This window comes from Malus domestica, chromosome 04, assembly GCF_042453785.1.
Source record: "Malus domestica chromosome 04, GDT2T_hap1".
NCBI lineage: Eukaryota > Viridiplantae > Streptophyta > Magnoliopsida > Rosales > Rosaceae > Malus > Malus domestica.
In genome coordinates this window covers 25,628,489-25,650,725 of record NC_091664.1, presented here as the reverse complement: position 1 = coordinate 25,650,725, position 22,237 = coordinate 25,628,489, and the positions used below count along the sequence as shown (strand labels likewise).

At 38.8% G+C, this 22,237-nt stretch overlaps 1 protein-coding gene, 1 long non-coding RNA gene and 1 pseudogene across 4 annotated transcripts; 2 read left to right on the top strand and 1 right to left on the bottom strand.

The window, feature by feature from the left end:
* Nucleotides 1-640: 640 nt before the first annotated feature.
* LOC103419408 (WEB family protein At2g38370-like) lies at nt 641-3,839 on the bottom strand. 2 transcript variants are annotated; one of them, XM_008357513.4, is made up of 2 exons: nt 3,225-3,839; nt 641-2,353 (listed from the first exon to the last, which is right to left on the bottom strand). In XM_008357513.4, exons 1-2 carry the CDS (start codon nt 3,405-3,407, stop codon nt 842-844), a joined length of 1,695 nt encoding a protein of 564 aa, XP_008355735.3. In that variant the 5' UTR covers nt 3,408-3,839; the 3' UTR covers nt 641-841. The 2 variants fall into 2 exon arrangements, with proteins under 2 accessions (XP_008355735.3, XP_008355733.3); XM_008357511.4 differs by having other exon boundaries at nt 641-2,356; nt 3,225-3,825.
* Nucleotides 3,840-4,267: 428 nt separating this feature from the next.
* LOC139195192 (uncharacterized) lies at nt 4,268-5,617 on the top strand. Of its 2 annotated transcripts, none has more exons than XR_011579828.1 (3): nt 4,268-4,589; nt 4,766-4,858; nt 5,388-5,617. It is a non-coding gene; the product is annotated as an uncharacterized lncRNA (long non-coding RNA). The 2 variants fall into 2 exon arrangements; XR_011579827.1 differs by having other exon boundaries at nt 4,270-4,589; nt 4,794-4,858.
* Nucleotides 5,618-20,884: 15,267 nt separating this feature from the next.
* Nucleotides 20,885-21,414, top strand: LOC103433739 (probable calcium-binding protein CML13; annotated as a pseudogene).
* Nucleotides 21,415-22,237: the final 823 nt, after the last annotated feature.

Here is a 22,237-nt window from a genome sequence, read left to right as displayed (position 1 = left end):
ATTTTTGGTGTTTGTTGTTTCTACGGAACTATTGACGAAACTGCATATCCACGAACAAGTACAAAGGATATTCCGAAGAGGCATTATTTTGATAAACATTCGATTTTTATATACTAAACAAGGTTATCAATTCTCTAATTTCTTTTATTTTTTTTCAATTGTGGACCAGCTAGTGGCAGTCTACCTTTTTAAGGGTCGAAAAAACTTACACAAACATTTTTTTTTAGGGAGGACAACTGGTAATAAGTCATAATTATCCACCATTTTCAGAGGCCGAGAAGATTCACAGGGACATTTTAGTATCCACCGATCGTGTGATTCACCAGCAACAAAAATCAAAGTCAAGATATGTTCGTCAGATTTGGACGCTTGATGGATACCAGCAGGATAATTTTTAACTCAAGTTGGCCACCACACGAAGCTGGCTGTACCTTCCCGTCTTACCTACGTGCAAAATGATGATTGCCAGGCAAATGTTTGTTTGTCGGCACCATTTTTACAAGACAATTGGTTTCAGCTCTCGTGGTAGGAGTCGCTCTTGAGCATATTGGAAGAGAGGGAATCAAACACAGGACCTCGGGTGAAGGGTTTAGTTCTTGTGTATCACAAACATTTTTGGGAGGAAAATTAAACGTGGCTCTTGAGGAACTTTAGCATTAGCTAGGTGCATTTACTTCACAATCAACACATAAAGGTTACATATATAATGAACAGATCCAATAGTCTGGGAACGACTACAACCTAAACCAAACGAATTCTTAAGCAAAAACAATCTGAGACGCGCACACATACAACTAGAGTCAATTCTTGATTGAGATAATAAGCCGATTGACAGGCCGAATCACTTTAAGTTTGGAGTTGGCTTCTTCTTTTTCCTGCTTTGCTTCGTCAAGAGTAGCGAGAATCGAGCAAATCCAGACTTCTTTCTCTTACCAGAACAGTTCTTGATATTGATTTCCCTCTCAGACTTCCCAGAAGAGGGTTGATCACCATTTTGTTTCTGCAGCATTTGTCCCAGTGACACCTTTTGTTTTACAGGGTTTTTTCCGGCCACCTCTATTTCAACCTCTTCTGGCAAAAGCAGCTTCCTGCTTAGTATTTGTCCTATCGACAAAGTTGGCTTCAACACAGGTGTTGGCCCGTCACTAACAAGATTCAGACCATTCACATCGCGTAATTTCAAATCTATCCCGTGATTAGACGGGCAAGGATTTTTGAACTTGGTAGAGTTGTGAACAGAACGTCTTCTTTGACCGTGCTGGGATCTCCATTTGCGAAGAGCTTCTTCAACTGCTAGTTTCCCCCTATTTGCAGCCTCCACTCTATTCAGAGCTTCTTCCAATTCCTTTTTACTGGTTTTGACTTCTTCAGTTGCTTCCTCTACTTTTTTCAGGATTTCCGTTTTTGACACGTTTGCTTCTTCAACATGAAGCATGGCATCTGTTACCCTCTTCTTAGAAAGTTCCTCAGCATCTCGAACTTTGCGGATTAGGTCTGAGTATTCCTCGAATGAAAGAGTTACGTGGTCGAATTTCCGCAATGAATCTCCAGATGAACTCTCATGGTATGATAGAGCCTTAATTTCCGCTAGAGCCACTGCTTCTACAGCTCTAGCCGCCTCTTTCATTTTTCTCGCAGCAACCAACCGGATTTCAGCCGTTTTTATCTTCGTTCCTGTTTGTTCAATCTCAGACGTTGCTTGCAAGATCTCTAACTTTGCAGCTTCTGCCATTCTTTTGAACTGCTCAGTCTCAGAACTCAGCCGTTGAAGCTCCTTTGAAATATCTAAAGAATTAGCAGTACCACCTTTAGTTTCACCATCCTTTGCCAATTGTAGCTTTAGTTTTGTTTGGTTTAACTCTTCTTCAAGAGACAACACTTTCGAAGAATTTGAAGTTAACCGCACACGGGTTTTCTCAAGCATGGTTCTTTCCTTTTCCAATTTCTTGTTCAATGATTCAACTGAAGCTCGAATGTCCGCAAGATCGGTAGTAGTCCTTGTAAGGTTCATTTTCGCCTGCTTCAGTTCCATCAAGATTAAACCTGGAGCTGAAGAAGGGCAGGGAATAATGCCGCCCATTGAATTGTAATGACCACCCACATTGCCATGGTTTTCCTTATCCTCTTCATTTACCACAGGAGTCACATGTTCCTTACCTCCATTTGCCTCAAGGGCCACATTCACTTCAGATACTTCTTCCTGTAGCTTCCTTTTCAACTCATCAATTATCTTTTTGGTTTCTTCAAGTTCGATTAGAACATCCAGCGTTTCCCTTTCTTTCGAAGTAAGATCTTTCTCCAACTGCAAAGCCTGCTCCTCGAGTTTTTCAGTGTCAACATCTTCAATGTCATGCTGCTAGGAAGAGAAACATGTCACCACGTGATAAGGTAGTCTTTAGCAATTTGGTAAGCAATAGAAACACCAGAAAACAAAAAAGCGAACATGATGTTAAAAAGCTACCTATGGTTAGAAAACAACACAACCATTCTCTTTGAATCAGGGTCTTACCGAGTCATAATTCAGTAATTTTATGAAAAGGGTACCATCACATAATGATTTTAATACGAAATGAATCCAAAGTTGCAACTTATGAATCTACACTTCGGTGCAACCAACGCGAAAGATATGACAAGATGTATGAGGACGCAATCCTATATGGTACAAGCCAAAACCCTTGAGTCCCCTACTCAACAAGACAAACATAAATCACCTTTCCTCTTTCGCGGTGGGCTAACACACATTTCATAATTCTCGATTGCCTTGGCGTTAAATAAAAAACTTGCTAGTTGTTCATTAGTCCTAAAGCCATAAACTCACAAAAATGTCAGAAACAGACAACTAATAGCATTTGGCACACACTATTCCACAGAAACTGAAGTTCATCAAATCCCATTACAAGTTTCAACTACATTCCGAAGCAATCGGATCACTCGGGCTGCTCTAAATCCAAGTGCAAGAATGCATTTTCATTACAAATTTACAATTTGAACCAACAATTAAACAACTTATAAACAACTTTAAACTTTAAAGAACAACACAAAACCTTACATTTCAAACTAAAACTTCATCGTCAGCCCAAAAACCATAGCCATTAATCTCAATCCATGTAATTTTTCTCCTTTTAAGAAAAAACCCCCTTCTTATTTCTACATTTCTCAAAAGAAAAACCCAATCTTTATATGTTTAGAGAGAGAGAGAGAGAGAGAGAGAGAGAGAGAGTTACTGCAGGCCCAGAAGGCTTATTAGTGAGCTGAGAGGGCTTCCAGTAACCGACTCCACCGAATCGACTCACTGCTTCCTTCACCGATTGAAAAGGGGCCGAAGTATCGATCTCCGCCCTCAAAACCCTCTCCTCCTTCCCCACGTCCAAACCCGACTCCGACACTCCGATGATTCCGGTCTCCATGTCCAAACCCGACAACCCAAATGAAATCCCAACAGAACGAAACCAAAGATTGAAACTTTCTCAGTAACCTAACAACACTTCGCGTGTAGATTAATGGTGTTTGGCTACTGAGCAGAGAGAGTTCAGAGTCTTCAGACAGACACAAACCCGAGCAGCACGGTACAAACGAAAGTGTACGTTTGATTTTTCCGGAGTTCCATAAATACCCCTGATAAATAAAGATTTTACACGTGTGATAGGGGTAGAGGAGGGGAAATAGTGCTGGGGTTTATGGGGTTTACGGGAAAGGCGGGAGAGGGGCCGAATGACACGTAGGAGTGGAGAGATGGATGGAGTGATGTGCGCATTGATTTTTTGAAATTTGGTGGGGGCGTCGGGTGTCGTTCGATTTTTTAAACGGCAACAAAAGCCAATATCACCTAACGGGCTTCTGGTCTTTTGGGTAATGATAAAAGCGCGTTAAAGAAAAGCACTTTTGCTTGTCCTCTTGAGTTTGGGGCTGTTGGGCTTTAAACTGTCAGTACGAATCTATGAAGAATATTGGTCCTCGGCCTCCAACGTTCCAAAACTGAGATCTCCTGTTATAGGGTGGAAAAATTCCCAAAATTCCTAAACCAAACAAAAAAAATACTGATTTCAAATCAAAAATGTCGCAAACCGATTTTCCCAAAATTTTGGTATTCTCAAACTGAAAAAATACCGAAATATCGGTATGGGAATCGGGATTGCCTTTCCAATATTTAAGTATTCCCATACCGAACCGAAAATGTATATTTTTAATTATTATATATATTATTTTTTTAATTATAATTAGAATTAATTTGAACCGTTGGATTGTTTCAAAATTTATGCTGTCCATCTATTCCTTGTTAGGCTTTCAGGTTTCAATTTTGTTTCTCCCCATCGAGGACTAAACTGACTCCACTCCAGTTTCTAACTTTCATTTCATTTCTCGGTCTCTATCTCTCAGCTCAGTCTCACTCAAATCCAACTTCGGCCAGCCATTCACCGGCCCACCACCGCACGCGGATCATCCATCGCTGTCTCTCTCTTCCTTCACGATACAGAGTCACAGCCACCACCGGTCTGAGGTCTCTCTCTCACGATTCTCTCTATTGCAACTCTCTCTCTCAGGAGTCTCGGACTCTTTCACGCAATTCTATCTCTCAGATTCATACACAGGTAAATAAATATGGGAATTAATTTAGGGTTTGAAATTTAATTTACGAATTCTAGATTAGGGTTTGTAATTTTAGGGTTTTTGAAATTTAATTTTTGAATTCTAGATTAGGGTTTGTAAATTTAGGGTTTGTTTGGTTTCACATATCAGATTCTATTTAATTGATCTAATGGTTCAGGTTCTTGGGTTTTTGCATATTGGTGAAGGTCCGAAGGAACTGGGCTCTTTTGCTTTGCTACTATGCTGGAGTTTTATTTGCCAACAGCAACAGGTAAAATTCTCAAATGAGTTTTATTTAATTTTATGCTCTCTTGAATTGTATATTCCTTTGATTTAATTGTTTCTTTTAAGAGTGTATTGTGGGACATATTTATATTCAAGTCTTGGAAGTATTTAGTCTTTAAGGAATCTAAGCTTTTGGAGCTTTGGTATATTTACATTAGTCATTGGTTGACCTTTTGTAATAGGATGTAGTTTAATTTAATAATCTCTCAATGCAAATTGTTTAATACTCTCTCGATTCTGATTTAATAGGTTGTGGTTTAATACTCTCTCGGATTCCGATTTAATACTTTCTCATATTCTGGTTTAATAGCATATGTGGAGGTTATTCTCTTCTAGTAGGAAGCCATAATTAATAAAATGGATGTCACATTAGCGACCCATATTTACCAATGTCGATCAAAGCTTAAGCAAGATCAAATTTTTTGTCTTTTTATGAGAATTACTTGGGGTATTAGGCAGACAACATTACTAATGATATTTCAAATGTTGTTTTGTTGGTGTGTTATTGTTAACAGAGAAGGTGTACAAACCAATGCCACAAGGACATCAAGGACAAGGTAATTCTGTTTGCCTCAACCGAGTAGGATTCATCTCCTTTTTAGCCTTGTCCAACTTCTCCATATTTACCGTTATGAATGACTGTATAAACATCCTATATGGATTAAATCCAAGATGTAATGTACATGTACTGTCGATTTGCTATGTCAACTTGGCCCATCACAATTTCTTGTTTGTGTGGGGAGCATGCTCGTACTGTCGATTTGCTATGTCAACTTGGCCCATCACAATTTCTTGTTTGTGTGGGGAGCATGCTCGACAAGATTCTTCAAACTTGAAGGGTAAAATGCATAGTTGAACAAATTCTGTCTCCGTCTGCTTTGTAGCGTTTCTTTTACTTTCTATTGTATATATTCTCGTTTAAGCTTACCATCAAGAACTTGAAGGGTAAAATGCATAGTTTATCGCCCCTTTTGAATTTAGTTGAGACGATTGGTTGAATGCATTTTTAAGCGGGAACAGATCAAAGTTTAAGCAAGCTATTTCTAGATGAGCCACATATAGGCAGATTTGTGCACAGATTAGCCAGATTGGCAGATTGCTTTTGAATAGGCAGATTGTGCACAAATGCTTTTGAATTGGCAGATTTGTGCACAGATTAGTAGAAACAAATTGGCAGATTGGGTCTGCCTATATGTCAATTTTTCAATATAAAATGTTGAATTTTAGCCCAAAAACATAATATGTCAAATTTTTGTCCAAAAGCCCAAAACCATTTCGGGATTCCTGATTTGTCCCGAAATCCTGAAGCTATTTCGGGATTCCCAAAAATTTGGTTTGGGATCGGTATTGAAATTGGGATTCCCGAAAATTTCGGTTTGAGAATCGGGACAAGAGTTTTGATATGGGATCCCATACCGAACCATAGGGTTTTGTTATGGTAATATATATCACTCTCCTCTTCTTTATTTTTATTAATCTAAAAAAATTAAACCCTAGTTTGTGTTTAACTCACATCCCTGCAATCATAGTTTTACTAACACAATAAAAAGATTAAACTGTTTATGCCACGTTAGCACAAATAACAATTATTTTTAATTTATTTGACGAATAGAGTAAACATTTAAGAAGTAATGTAACATGGCATGCTAGTGGAACTTATGGGTAATGGGAGGTGTCAAACTAGGATTTGATTTCTCTAGATTAAGAAAAAGATATAACAAAATAATTTTGAAATATAAAAGAAGGTTATATTTGAGGATTCACAAATCAATTTAAATGTTTCCGGATCCTTTTCCAAAGATTTTTCTGGTTCTATCATGAGAATCTCTATACTCATGGTTCTTATTAATATAGTTGAAAAGACTAAATTGTTCATGCCACATTAGCACAATTAACAGCTACTTTTAACTTATTTGACGAAATAGAGTAAAGTGAAACATTTTAGAGGTAATGTGACATGGCAATGCTAGTGAGAAACTATGGGTGATGGGAGGTGAGTCAAGCTCAAACTATAATTTGATTTCTCTAGGTTAATTAAAAACTACAAAAAGAGAATCTTGATCAACTTCAGTGTTTTGTAAAGATTTAGGGTTCTCTCATGAGAATCTTCTCTACCACTATCGCTCTCTTTTTATTTTTCATAATCTGGAAAAATCAAACCCTAGTTTGAGTTTAACCCACATCTGTACACTCATGTTTTTTACTACCATAGTTGAAAAGACCAAACTGTCAATACTACGTTAGCACAATTAACAACTATTTTTAACTCATTTGATGAAATAGAGTGGGACACAGTACCACTATCTGGATTGATAACATTACCGGACAATGCCACTATCTCTCTATAATTGAACACTTCAAAGTCTCAAATCCACAGATCAACTAGAAAGGTTGAAAATCAGAGATTAACACGGACTCCAACCCAATTAAACATCTCATGTAGGGCCACCCCACTAGAGGCAAAATACATTGTTAGGGCACCAACCAGAAGCAAAATATGATAAAAATATTTATAAAAAAAAATCTAAGAATAATATAGATTCTAAAATGATAAATGACACAAAAATAAATAAAATCGTGAAAAGTAAATGTTTTTCAAAATAGTATTAATGGACTTATTTAGCTAGATGTCTATTCATGTATTTGGAAGAAAAAAACAAATCCTAATTTTTACTCTGATCTCTCTTAGACTCTCAACTTCACCCCTTCTATAGTCTAGCAAAATTAAACAAACAGTGTTAGTTCTATAAAAATTGGTAAAACTAATAAGTGTCATTACAGATTTATAGGTGTCCATATATCAACCACAGTGTGTAAGTGTAACTATTATTTGACAAAAAAAAAAAAGCTATTCCTTACATTAAATAAATAAAGTTAGTTTCTTTTCAGCTTCTAAAATCCATGATAAATAATATAAATCATGATAATTACTCCTGATTCCTCACTAATTAGAAAAATTAAAGTTCGAATTATCTATAGGATGTTTGCACAAGACAAGTTTGAGGGACATGCTGCCTCCAGTGCCGCCTTGACATCGTCCACCACGTCGAACCCACAAAGGGATATCAAGTTTTGCGAAGCAGACTTCTCTCCTATCATTTCTGCCATATCATCCAGAACAACAAAGTAAACCCTAAGAACAAGGAAAAAATAACATTAATATTCACTCTGAATTCCATGGTATAGTACAGATACAATATAGTAAAATATTGTACAAAGACAAAACGAACATGTAGATGTACGCTCGTTCACGAAACAATCGTGAAAGAACTGGTTGAGGAGTGAGGAAGCCATGCTCGTAAACGACAATGCGGACATGCCGCTCAATGATGGTTATCATGTCGGGATACCTTGAGGAATAGGGCTCAGAGGAGTTGTGTGAAGCGTTATCAATTGAGGAGGAGGAAATGAGGAAAAATGGGAGAAGAAAGGCCATGCTTGTGCAGCTTCACGAAAGTTTTTCAATTGTGGAAGAGACTACCCTTTTGTTGTTTGTGTGTGGTAATATATAGTTAGTCTGCCCTATAGAGCTAGAGGTGAAGCATGAATTGAAATAATGATATCAAAGAAGAGAGATACTAGATATGGATACATAAGAAATCATTTAGCTGTAATTTACTTTAATTTTTTTAATTTTCTATTGCTTGCTAGATGAATATTTTGTTTTGGAATTGATTTGTCACCTTCCAAAATATTCTGTAAAGTGACAAACGAATTCCAAAACAAAATATTGATCATCAGGCCATTAGGCAAGCAATTGCAAAATTAAAGAAAAATAAATCAAATTACAGCTCAAATAATTTCTTATGTATTCATATTTAATCTCTTTTCCTTGAGATGTTAATATCCATACATGCGACCTTTAGTTCTAGAGGGCATGCTAGTTATGTATTATCACACACAGCAACAAACAGACAGGCCCAATTGAAAAAAAATAAAAAAATAAAAAAATAAAAAATTAGAAACTGCAGGAGCATGGCTTTTCTTCTCCTACTTTTCTTATTTTCTCATCCTCAATTGCTAATTCTTCACACAACACCTCTAACCTCATATTCCTTAAGGTATAATGACATGATGACCATCAATGAGCGTCGTGTCGGCACTGTTGTTTAAGTCGAGTCACGCATGGTAGTCTCGCTACTCAACCTGTTCTTTCACAACTTTTTCATGAATGTGAGTATGCTAAATCTGCTCGTTTGTTTCGTTTTTTGTACAATGTTTTGCTAAACTGTATCTGAACCATATCATGACATTTAAAATGAATATTAACTCGATTGTTTTCTTCTTCGTAAGGTTGTGAAGCCTTTATTCTTAAGAAAAACTAATAAAAAAAAGTTTCAAAATTTTGAGTTTTAATAATAAGGACAAAATAAAGGATAAAGTGAATAATATCATGAATGATTTTTTAGTGTAAAAATGTGATTTTTCGTTAAAGTGAACAATACTGGAAGGTTTTCATTAAAGTTCCCTTATACTTATGGATGATACGCAGAATTCCGTTCCGCAAAAATTGGCATCCCTTCTTAGGTTTGAGGTGGTAGACAACGTCAAGGCGGCGTATCCCGCAACCGTGTATTGTGCATTCCGCTAGAGATTCGGTAGTTGCAGTAAGAAAAACTTAGTTTTTTTCTAAAACTCATACTTGCTGGTGCTTGTATTCTCCACTCATCTAAATTTTGTAATTGTGGAAAAAGGCTCTGGCTCAAATTGAACAACTTGTGAATATACGTTAAAAAGGTTGAGCTATGATTTTTATGTTGTTTGATTGAATGAATAAGCCTAGCGGCCTAAAATGTTTTGAGTAGATAATTTAGACCTTAATTTTTCTAATTAGTTAGGGGCCAAGAATAATTATCATGATTTAGATTTCTTAACATGGATTTTGGAAGCTGAAAAGAAATCAATTTCATTTGTCTAATTACTTTTACCAATTTTCACAGAGCTAACACTATTTGTTTTTTTTTTTTTTGAAAAGATATGATAGTAGATTTCATTTCATCATTAACTGCATTACAAAGGTTGATCCATCTCTATACATAGAGCTACACATAGTCCTCAACAAGTATATCAATTATGATACTAGGTGGGGAACCGATCCATTCACAACTTTGCATCAGAGATAGGCCGACTTTTGCAAGGTGGTGAGCAACATCGTTTGTGTTGAAGACAAGATTAAAGTAATTTTTTATGAAAAGCTAGAAAAGCTAGATGTTATAAGCGTTGAAGTTGATAGTCTAAGAGAGATCATAATAATTTTTATGAAAAGCTAGAAAATTTCTTATGAAGATATGAACAAACATTTAGCTAAATAAGTCTAATAGTTTTGAAAAACATTCGTTTCTTTGTGCCCTTTGTTATTTTAGAATCTATATTATTCACAATTTCTTCTAATCGATGTCTTAACAATTTATTTTGTTTCAAGTGGAGTGGTCTTTCGTGAGACGTCCAATTGGGCCGGAGAGGCTCCACCAAGGCCAATTTCTCTGATGTCGGCGTTAATATCTCGTCCCCGAGCTTTGACCTTGCTAAGTTGATCTCTACATTTTAACGCAAAGACTTCAATTCAGAGATACAGGGCCTTCGTTAGGTAATCAACAAATTATTGTCTTTTCGTTTGATTACAACACATTTTACATGTCATAAAATATTATGATGTGGGACTTTATTGTTGTTTCTCAATCTGCTCAGTATCATGAAATCGTAGTGGAAAAGATAGAATTAGTATGAGTTTTTGTCACAAATGGTCTTTGAAATTGACCCACGGTTGTCCTTGAAATTGAAAATCAATCAGTGTAGTTCCTGAAATTGGGTGTCGCAAATCAACGTGGTCCTTCCGTCACAATTCCGTTAAAAATTTTGTTAAGTAGTGACGTGACACTTAAATGAGTCCCACAAATTTATTAAAGTATTATTTTGTGAATTAAAAAGATTTAAATATTAAAAAACAATTTTTAGTTTTTATAATTAAAAACTTGAAACAAAAAAAATAAGAAAAAGGAGATGATTGAACAATGTTCATCATCTTCTTCCCATCCCAACCTCCCACTACAGCCCTCACCCCATACCCCCCCCTCCCACTCTTTGGGTAGAGTGCTGTCGTCGGAACTGTGGCTGAGTTCCCGGGTCAGTTGAAAGATCATGGCCGCACACATGGTGGCCATTGGATTTTCCCACCCGTTCCTCCACCTTCGTGTGGGAAACCTTTGACGGCCTCCTAGCCGGTTTCGCCGTCATAGAAACGGGTACCGGAACAATCCCATGGACGAAGGTCAAGAATCTCAGGAAATTTTCAAGAACCTAGAAATCTAACCCATTTTCTTCACCTAAACTCCATTTTCTTCACAAAAAAATTTAACCCATTTTCCCGAACCAATAATCTCATAAAACCCAGATGAAAAAACACTAAATCAAGCTAAAAACGAGGAAATTTCAAGAAATTAAGAACAAGAAATGTCAAGAATTTAAAACATAAAAACTTTTAAAAAATTATTCTCACAGGAAGAAGATGATGAACATTGTTCAATCATCTTCTTCTTTTTTTATTATTTAAATATATTTATTTCATTTTTTATAATTAAATATTTTTAATTCACAAAATAATATTTTATTAAATTTGTGGGACCCATTTAAGTGCCACGTTAGCACTTAACATAATTTTTAACGGAATTGTGACGGAAGGACCACATTGATTTGCGACACTCATTTTCAAGGACTACATTGATTGATTTTCAATTTCAGAGATCACCGTGATGGGATGAGTCAATTTCAAGAACTATTTGTGACAAAAACCCAATTAGTATTGCTTCTTAACTATTTGATCATAAACATTTTTGGTTGGCACAATTCACTTGGTTATGTTATAGTTTAACTGGGTGGGCTTAAAGAGACAGAAGTAGTATGTGTGTCACATCCCAGCCCGGGCCCCCACCACATCCCGGGCTCGACTCCACTATAGCATGATATTGTCCGTTTTGGGCCCCGACCACGCCCTCATGGTTTTGTTTCTGAGAACTCACACGATAACTTCCCAGTGGGTCACCCATCATGGGATGGCTCTCGTGCGAACTCGCTTAACTTTGGAGTTCCGATGGAACCTGAAGCCAGTGAGCTCCTAAAAGGTCTCATACTAGATAGAGATATGAATATACATATAAAGCTTACAATATCCACTTCCCTAGACAATGTGGGATGTTACATGTGTGATGTGTTGTATCTCTTTAGTGTGTACATTATTTTGGAGACAAGATTTTGTAATAATATTGGTTATTTGAAAATTAATTACTTGTTATTTGAATGTAAGGGCACACACATTTGGAGACGCACATTGCGCCTCATTTTACCACTGCATGTACAAGATTGAATAGTGTCCTTTGTCGAGAAGCTAAGGTACTCTACCCAAAAGATGAAGGGATAAGCAACAGTTCTTCTAGTATGATCCAGCCACTCCATCACCACTAAAACCTAATTTGACTTCGTCTACTTCAAAATTTTGGGGATGGAAATGGGCCGACTTCATTCTAATCAGCAACATGAGTTGATGTAAAATAAAACTACAAATTAATTATAAAGTATTAAAACATATCAATTTAAATCATAATAATTACTTCTGAGTTAATGGCCTTCCAGTTATAGTTGAAGTACCTTAAAAGTTAATCACCTTACAACTACTCCTTGGCCCTTGCAAATGAAAACCACCAAAAGGCATTTACCACTTACAATGACATTTGATCTAATAAAAACTACCATTTACAACTGTTATTTATTACCACCCCTTTCCAACGACCCTCTGTTAATGCTATTTACATCTCCCCTAACAGCTCGCACCTTTTAATTTTGGTTTAAATGTTAACATGGTCTTTGTGTTTTAATCTATCGGCCAATTTAATCCATGTGTTTTCATTTTGGCCTTGTCACATTTGGTATAATGAAAGTGCCTTCTCTAGGCCTTGACATATTAGAGCATAGGACTGTTTGTGGCATTGGAGGGCAGTTTGCTTGTGAAGAAGTTTTGGTTCCAATTGGTCTTGTCTCTATTTGACATGTAATTGGTGTCCTTGACACATTTGGTGTAATGAAAGTGCCCCCTCTAGGCCCTTAGTGATGGTTGGTAGAACAAAATTTTGAGGGGGATGAAACTACAAATGTAGGTATTAAACAACAATATATGTGTAAGTTGGTAGTTGTGTTAAAGAAAATGAAGCAAGGAATGTAATAGGATAACTTACATTGGCAAGATATGAAGTATTTAGGTTGGGAAGTCTGTAGAGTTGTACCATTTTTTTTTTTTTTTTAACTTTCTTCACTTGTCACAAGTAAAATTAACAACAAAAATATTAAATATTACCTCTAATTTGAAAAGTAACAAGTCAAGTCTATTATTCCTTACTTGTAAATTAGATGGTTTTGCATGCTTCTTATTAAGAGTATGTCTAGATGACTCTCCAGTTACATTCCTTTGAGGCACAAAGACTTCACCACTTTGTTGGACATTGGAGCACTCATATGGAGGGGTATGATGAGTTTCTTCATTACTTTCATTGTTGTTCACACCCCTACCATGACTACCATCTTTATGAAATTGATAAGCCCATCGTTTGTCTGTTGATTTTTGCATCCAACTCTATTGTGTCCCTTCTCCCGACACTTTGTACATGTTTACTACTCCCCTTTTTACCCAATTTGGTGGGATCTTTGTTCTTTTCCATTTCAGGATCCCTTATTATTCTCATTTTTTAGTTCTCCAGGGCTGCTTTTTAACCATTGGAGGTAGGACAGGTGTTTGGTTAACTTTTGGCCAATACTTCATACCCTTGACAGGATATATGATTGGGGAATAAGCCCTCAAATAAGCATATGGAGTGTAACATTGATCAACAAACTCTTCAGCTTGTTGCGGATTGTGGAAGATGGCAGAAATAGCGTGCATACATGGTATTCCATTGAGCTCCCATCTCTTGCAACTACAAGTTTTAGTCCACAAATTTACCGAGTGTTGATCAACCAATGAGTCTTCTACTTGGAACACTCCATTGCCACAATACACTGGTCTGAATATACGAGACAAAGTTTTGTTTTTCTCTAACTTTCCTTGGATCTTGGGACAAATCACACCTTTTATTACCACCCCTTTCCAACGACTTCATTCTAATCAGTAACAAATTAATTTAAATTGCTTATCATGGATTTAAATTAATACCACATCTACATGAGTTGATGTCAAATAAAACTACAAATTAATTATTTACCTTGGAATGTATAAATAAAACTACAAATTAATACCACATCCTCAACATGTGTATCCGCTTCCAATTTTTTATTTTTTTATTTTATTTTTGTTTCTTACTGCATCCAATGAAACTCTGTGGTGTATCTGTATTGTCATTGAAATTTTCATCTTCAAGCATTGCATCATTATCCTCATCATATGATGAATTGTCTGTATCAAAATCACCAATGTCACCATCATTATCGCTTTCCTCATAAAGGGAATTCTCTATATCAGATTTTTGCTCACCATCACCATCATATTCACACTCCTCGGTTTGTGTCGGTACATCATAATAATATTGAGGCTCACCATGATACAAAGCACTTCTCTATTCTTGAAATAAGAATTCATTGCTAAAACCATTTGGGCAATACCTGTTTTCATCAACCTGACTAAACAATCCCGTAGGGAATTCATTGAATGATTCTTCATAATTTATTTGAGCTTGTGATAATGGTGGTTGGGTTAAATCCTCAATAACTTCAGGAAAATCTACACACATAAATGAAATATGCATTATAATTAAAGAAAGGCATATGCCGATTACACAATGCTATGGTTATTAGAAGAAAAAAAGCATCTATATTCAAAGGAGCTAACTTTGGTAGTCATGGTTTCAAACGACAAGTTGCAACCAATAAAAACCAAGTAAAGTGATATCCTTATTTTCCTACCCATTCTACCAAGTCATCTCAATTGATTATAAAAGCACACAACAAATCCAACAAATCAAACCCTAGCCCCCAACAATATTGAAACCCGAAGACGATCATCACCTTGGTTGTTTGGTTCAATACGTTTACTTGTCATCTTCTCTGGAGTAGTCACCAAAATCTCAGTCGACAACCCCACAACTTTTGACCTAAGGATGTTGAAACCCTAAATCGCATAGTATTCAAGTGAACTGAACGAACGAAGCGTCAATTCTTAAAGATATGCATTGTATCTTTTTAGTGGGTGTACAATAAAATTACCTTTTTGTCTTCTCACATGCCTAGCACATGTCAATTTTAACAGTCTTTTAACATATTGTCTTGAATTGGCTAAAAGATATAAACATAGAGGTCAATTTGGCTGAATTGAAAATACGGGGACTAAATTGACCAATAAAATAAAACACAGGGATCATGTTGACATTTAAGCCTTTAATTTTTGCATATTTTTCCACATATGTATAGTTACTCGTAATCACAACTATTCATAATTTAATGCTCGTCCTTTTTCAAGTTTTTAAGGCTAAATCATTTTTTTTTTTTTTTAGTATATCGATATTTTTACACTAAGGGAAGAGAGAGTTCAACTAAGTCACACAATAGGCTGCCTAATTTGGTATCGAATTCACCATCCATGAGATTCGAACCTAAGATCTCTTATTTTCAAGTAAAGAGGAATACCACCAGACCGTAATACTGAGTGGTAAGGCCAAATCTTTCTATAACAATGAATCGACCTAGCTGTATCTTTTTGTTGTTTTTGGTCAAACTACCTAGCTAGTATCTTTTAATGAACTTGTCTTGAACTCAATAATTTCATGGTGCATTTAAACATAAGGTCCTAAATATGAGGGGTAAGGTTTAGTTAGTATCTTTTGGTTTTCTATAACAATGAATCGACCTAGCAAGTATTTTATGTTAGGAGAAATTAGGTTTTCATCATTTTTATTGTTATTTCATTGATTAAAACCTTATTTCTTTTAAATGTTTTATCAAGGTCCTTAGGTATTTATAAACGTTATTAATATTTCAATAATAAAATCATTTTTATTTCTTATATTCATTTAGTGTTAGAAATGTTACATTTGTGTATATTTATATTTATGGCTAGATTTTTTATCATATATTTTTATTTTTAGTTTGTACCCATTTTTAATTTGCAACAATTTTTTAATTTGTATCAATTTCTTTTTCAGTTTTAATTTGTACCCATATATTAATTTCTTTTTGTGCCCATATTTTTTAAAGTTTTATTTGTATTTGTACCCATTTTTAATTTTTCTAAATGTACCAATGCTAATTATATGTATTTATTTTATAGCAGTAGTTATTTTTTAAAATATGTTAATAATTATATGGGTACATTATTTTCTTGCTATAATTTGTGAAGAACAATATTACTCTAATATTTATTTTTAAGTATTTATTATATTTTAAAAATATTATTTGATTGTTCTTTTAAATTGTAATTGGAGATTAGGGGTGAGTTCGGTTTCATTCGATTCAGTTTTTTGCTAAAATCTAAATCGAACAAAAACTTCGGTTCGATTCAATTTTCTTTTGATTTGTTTTTTCAATTTGATTTTGTTCGGTTTGATTTTGATTTTTTTACATTTTATTTTTGTAGACATCGAAATTTCGGTAAATAAATGTTGACTGATAAATCAAAGTGTCAACGCTCATGTATTGCATAAATTTTACACGTAGCATGTGACTCAACGAAAATTGAAATGAGTTGGAAAAGTCATCAAATAAGACACGTGTCAACACCTGGCAGAAACGACTTATTTCATCTGGGATATTATATTCAAAATTAGGCCTTGGAAAATTCTATAAATACAAGCCAATTTCATTCATTTGGGGACCAATTCATATTACACCTTGAAGCTCTGAAGCTCTGAAACTCCGAAGCTCTCAAGCATCCAGGTTCCCGAAGAATCAAGAAACTGTTCTTCGTTCTTCGTTCATCGTTCTTCCAAGATCAAGCCTCGACGGCCCTTGGATCAACAATCATCCACCAATTCAAGATCAAGCCCCGACGGCCCTTGAAGAAAGTGTTCTTCGTTCTTCGTTCATCGTTCTTCCAAGATCAAGCCCCGACGGCCCTTGGATCAACCATCCACCAATTCAAGATCAAGCCCCGACGACCCTTGAAGAAAGCACCATCGTTCATCATCCGTTCATCCAAGATCAAGCCCCAACGGCCCTTTGGATCAACAACGTCGACAAATCCACGCATCCAACCGTTCTTCAAGATCAAGCCCAAAAGCCCTTGAAGATCCGTTCATCACTGTTCTTCAAGACCAAGCCCAAAAGCCCTTGGAGATCCGTTCATCACTGTTCTTCAAAGATCAAGCCCAAAAGCCCCTTTGAAGATCCACTCAAATCCACCTTTAAGATCAAGTCCACGACCCTTAAAGAACGTTCATCCTTAGATCAAGCCCAACGGCCCTTTGGATCAATCGCACATCCACAAATACACACCTTACGGAGATCGAATCAGAGGATCAAAATAGAGAGAGATTGTAACCCAAAATCATCAAACATTTAAATATTTGTTTGTGCGCGTTCGTTCTTGTCTCTTTCGTTTCAGGAATTTTCCGTGTTCACAAATTGGCACGCCCGGTGGGACAATCTCTGCCTCTCATCTCTTTCTCCGAAATTCAAGCGCACTTCGAAAATTAATGGCATCAAGGAATGCTCAAACTGTTCCCGCAACCGGCGCAAAGAACAAGAGCGTCCTCGTCGCAAGTGGTGTCACTTTGGGCATCACGACTCGAAGCATGGCAAGAGCTATTTCTGCCACCTCTTTCACCTCTGCATCAACTCTGTCAAGGGAACAAAAGCACCCAAGGCACGAGCCTTTGATCACCTTAGCCTCACTAAGGGCACCAAGGGGGGAAAGCCCAAGGAAATACTCCGAATCCATGCTCTCCGATGCCGATTCAAGCGACAGTTCAGCCATGCAAGTCATGACCATTGGAGCAACTTCAATCGATGAGCAGCTGGCTCAAATGAATGAAGCAATCGCAAGGCTAACCCGAACTGTGGAAGAAAAAGACTTGCAAATCGCTGCACTCGTCAGCCGACTGGAGCCACAGGACGACGAGAACCCTAACCCAGAAGATGAGCCTCAGGTGGAGAAAAACGATGCGAAGCCCGAGCCAGATCAAGCAGCGGCACTCATGGGATCTCTTTCTATCCAGCAGCTGCAAGAGATGATCACCAACATCATCAAGGCACAGTACGAAGGGAGCTCAAATACCTCCGAGTTGTACTCAAAGCCGTATTCAAAGAAGATCGACGCCTTAAGGATGCCGAGGGGCTATCAACCGCCGAAGTTTATGCAATTTGACGGAAAGGGAAACCCGAAGCAACATGTCGCACATTTCGTGGAAACCTGCAACAATGCAGGGACAGAGGGAGATTACCTCGCCAAGCAGTTTGTGCGCTCGTTAAAAGGAAACGCCTTTGAGTGGTACACGGACCTGGAGCCCGAGTCCATCAACAGCTGGGAGCAGTTAGAGCGAGAATTCCTCAACCGCTTCTATAGCACCCGCCGCACTGTGAGCATGCTAGAGCTAACGAGCACAAAGCAGTGGAAGGACGAGCCAGTCATTGACTACATCAATAGATGGCGCACTCTAAGCCTCGACTGCAAAGATAGGCTCTCGGAGACCTCTTCAATTGAGATGTGCATCCAGGGCATGCAATGGGGTTTGCAATACATTCTTCAAGGCATCAAACCACGAACCTTCGAAGAGCTAGCCACTCGCGCCCATGACATGGAGCTAAGCATCGACCATCATGGGAAGAAGGAACCGATCGCCAACTACAAGAACGACAAAGTTCTTGAGACAAAGGTGGAGAAGGCTACGTGGAAATCCACAAAGGAAGCAATGACAGTCAACAAAGCTCCCGTCAAAATCCCCACACGAGGCAAGGCGATTCAAACCAAAGCTTTTCGTGATCAAGAGATGCGTAGACGCACTTTGAAGGAGCTTGAGGAGAAGATTTATCCATTCCCCGACTCTGATGTAGTTGCCATGCTGGATGACTTGTTGGACAAGAAGGTGATCAGTTTGCCTGAGTGCAGACGGCCGGAAGAGATGAATCATACCGACAACCCAAGATACTGTAAATTCCACCGCTTCATCAGTCATCCAACGGAAAAATGCTTCGTACTGAAAGATCTCATCCTGAAGCTAGCACAACAAGGGAAAATCGAGCTTGACCTCGAAGACACGGTTGCGGTACACACTACTACTATCGTGTTTGAATCACTCGATCCTGTGCATCTCCGAAGCATGCATGACCATTCCTGTCAATGTTCAAGTCACATGGCACCTCCTACACAACCATCACCGGGGGCAAGCAACCAAGATGCATCTACTGGTGATAAGAAAGGGTGGACATCGGTGACCTACAAAAAAACGAGGAAGCCAATACCACAAGCCACAAGGCCAAAAGATAAGCCTAAACCCGCCCCTCGAACTTCAGTCTTCGAAAGGCTGAATTATTCAAAACCTAGAATTGCAGCACTTGATCGCATCAGTGGTCGAGACCAAAATTCTGTCTTCAAAAGGCTTGAGACGCCAACACCGCAAAGATCAGTCTTTGAAAGGTTATCAAAACCCAAGAAACAAAGCGGCACAGCTAGATCTCCTCCGCAACGGTCGGCTTTGGACAGACGTGAAGAAACTAAGAAGCCTTCTAGAAACAGGAAGACAACGCCAAAGGGAGATAAGCTCGACAGTCTAGCAGGAAAAGACGATGTTCAAAGCTTGATTCCTTCAAGGATGAAGCGCCAATCAACTTTGGAAGTCGACACAAAAGGACCACTGAAGGTAAGGAGGCGCACCATCATCTACACCGGCCAATCTTCACGGCAACGAACCCAAGGGGACCGCACTGGAGAGAAGGCCCAAGAAGACAAAGAAGACGAAATCCTGGAAGAAGACGTCACTTCCGGCTCTGTCAACTCAAAATCTTCACCTCAATCGCTGGGGGCATGCTCCAAAAACATGCCAGTCAAGCCGAGTGAAGTTGAAGGATGGACTTATGTCACTCCGAAGAAATTGCACAAGAAGCATATGTCTTCTCCACAAGCTCACCAATGGGAAAGGGGGCAAAACAGCTCATGTTCACCTCTAAAACAATGTGAAAGTGTTGGAGATAATGAAACTTTGACACGAAGATCATCAATCCCCATCACGATGTGTGACATCTTCCCAGAAGACTTCTTCAACTACTCAGTCAAGGCTCCTTGCTATGAAGATTGCGAGGAACGACTCTCTCAGATCGCTTGATGAACCAACCGAAGCTCCTTGTCCGCACGAGCCTAAACTGTAGGACACAAAGCTCCTTGTTTGTAAGAGCCTAAACTGCAAGACACAAAGCTCCTCGCCTGCACGAGCCTAAAACTGCATGGCACAACGCTCCTGGTCTGCACGAGCATAAAAGGCAACACCAACGCTCATTGCCTGCACGAGCTGAAACTGCAACACGGCACCAAATGCTCCTTGTCTGCACGAGTTGAAACTGCAAACGGCACCAAAAGAAAATACCAAGAAAAAAAATTGTATTTGAACTACGTTTCGACTTGATCTCTTTGGAAGGGTACGTAGGCAGCTTGAATATTCAATTTCAAGTTCAGTCACAACAAATAAAAAAAAAAATAATAATAATGTTTTATTAGAACAAAAATATACATATGTTTTATGTATTTAAAAAAAAAAAAAAAAAAAAAAAAAAAAAAAAAAGAAGGAATACATACGTTATTACTTGTTTACCTAAAAAAAAATGTATATATATGTTAAAGTGGGTCTTTTTACACTTAAGGTCCGTGCCAAATCAAAGAAACATAAGTTAAAGTACACAGAAATGAGCAGCCAAAATCCAGGCCCAAGCCATGCCCTCTTGACCTCCATCGGATCCTATGCCTAATGGGCCCTCTCGCCCTATTTTTTTTTTACTGTCTGAAGTCACACATTTACACCAACACAAGCGCAGAAACACCATCCAGAGAGGAGAGAGACCCGAAAACCTGAATTGCGAACCCGAAAAAAAAAATGGGCAAAGATCTGAGCGATGACCAAGTATCGTCGATGAAGGAGGCGTGCACGCTCTTTGACACCGACAACGACGGCAAGATTGCTCCGTCGGAGCTCGGGATCCTAATGCGATCGCTCGGCGGCAACCCGACCCAGGCCCAACTCAAATCCATAGTCGCCGAGGAGAAGCTCACCGCCCCCCTTCGACTTCCCTCACTTCCTCGACCTCATGGCCAAGCACATGAAGCCCGAGCCCTTCGATCGCCAGCTCCGCGACGCCTTCAAGGTCCTCGACAAGGACTCGACCGGCTTCGTGTCCGTGTCGGAGCTCCGGCACATCCTCACCAGCATCGGCGAGAAATTGGAGCCGTCCGAGTTCGACGAGTGGATCCGGGAGGTGGATGTCGGGTCCGATGGCAAGATCAAATACGAGGACTTCATTGCCAGAACGGTGGCCAAGTGAGGGACGTAACGGTGCGTTTTGCATGGGTGAAAGTGTTTCGTGGAAGTAATTTGGGGGTAATCGACGATTCGATTAACTCAGGCGACACTCGCATCAGCTCGCCCAGGCGGTCATGGAGCTCAAATTGTAGAACAAATTCCTCAAATCTCAGTTCGAATGGTTCCAGAATCTTCAACTGCCAAAGCACGGAAACCAATCATGGAGCTCGATCGACTTGAACGAGTGCAAAGTGTACAAAGCCGAGTCGGTCGGTGAGCCCACTGGTAAAGCCGCCGTCGCTGTGTCAACTCGGACTGATGACGAACGACATCAACAACGCAGAGCACGATGAGCAAGGTCAAGGTCAAAGTTAAAATCAACAGAAGGAGATTTAGATTCAGGGCTGAGCCGGGACGAGATTTCACCTCCATCGTCGGATTTGAAGCCTCGAAACTCGCGAATCTCCTCCATCTTCTGATGAGCGGATTGCTTTTGATGAAGGCGTTGAATCTGATTTGCGCGGCGGAGGATAAGCACTACGTGAAGGGGAAGAAGAAGTTCGTGAAGCAGATGACCCACGGGTCCAAGAGCCACAGAGCTCTCGGGTCTATCGGTGCCGGAACCGACGCTATCCCAACGACCTCTCCCGAACTTCTCGCTGCTCGTCAAACGTTCAGCCCTACTCCGGCTCTCCCGCGCCACCTTCCTCCGGTCGCCGGAGCAGACTTCCGGGCTGCCTTGGGGCCTTGCCTCCGGTCGATTTCCAGGCGGTTTGCTTGGTACGTGCCTTCAAGACAAGCTGCAGGGACTTCAAGAGATCACAGCGTTGCAGCCACCACCGTTCCGCCGCCTGCTCGCATCGACGAGTGCAGCTTCGTCGCCGAGGAGA

What these genes read in the sequence shown, in the direction of transcription:
- LOC103419408 (XM_008357511.4), bottom strand. Translation starts at nt 3,407, where the DNA reads ATGGAGACCGGAATCATCGGAGTGTCGGAGTCGGGTTTGGACGTGGGG. An exon ending in ATAAGCCTTCTGGGCCTGCA is followed by an intron (nt 2,357 to 3,224) that starts GTAACTCTCTCT and finishes TTCTCTTCCTAG; the next exon opens with CAGCATGACATTGAAGATGT.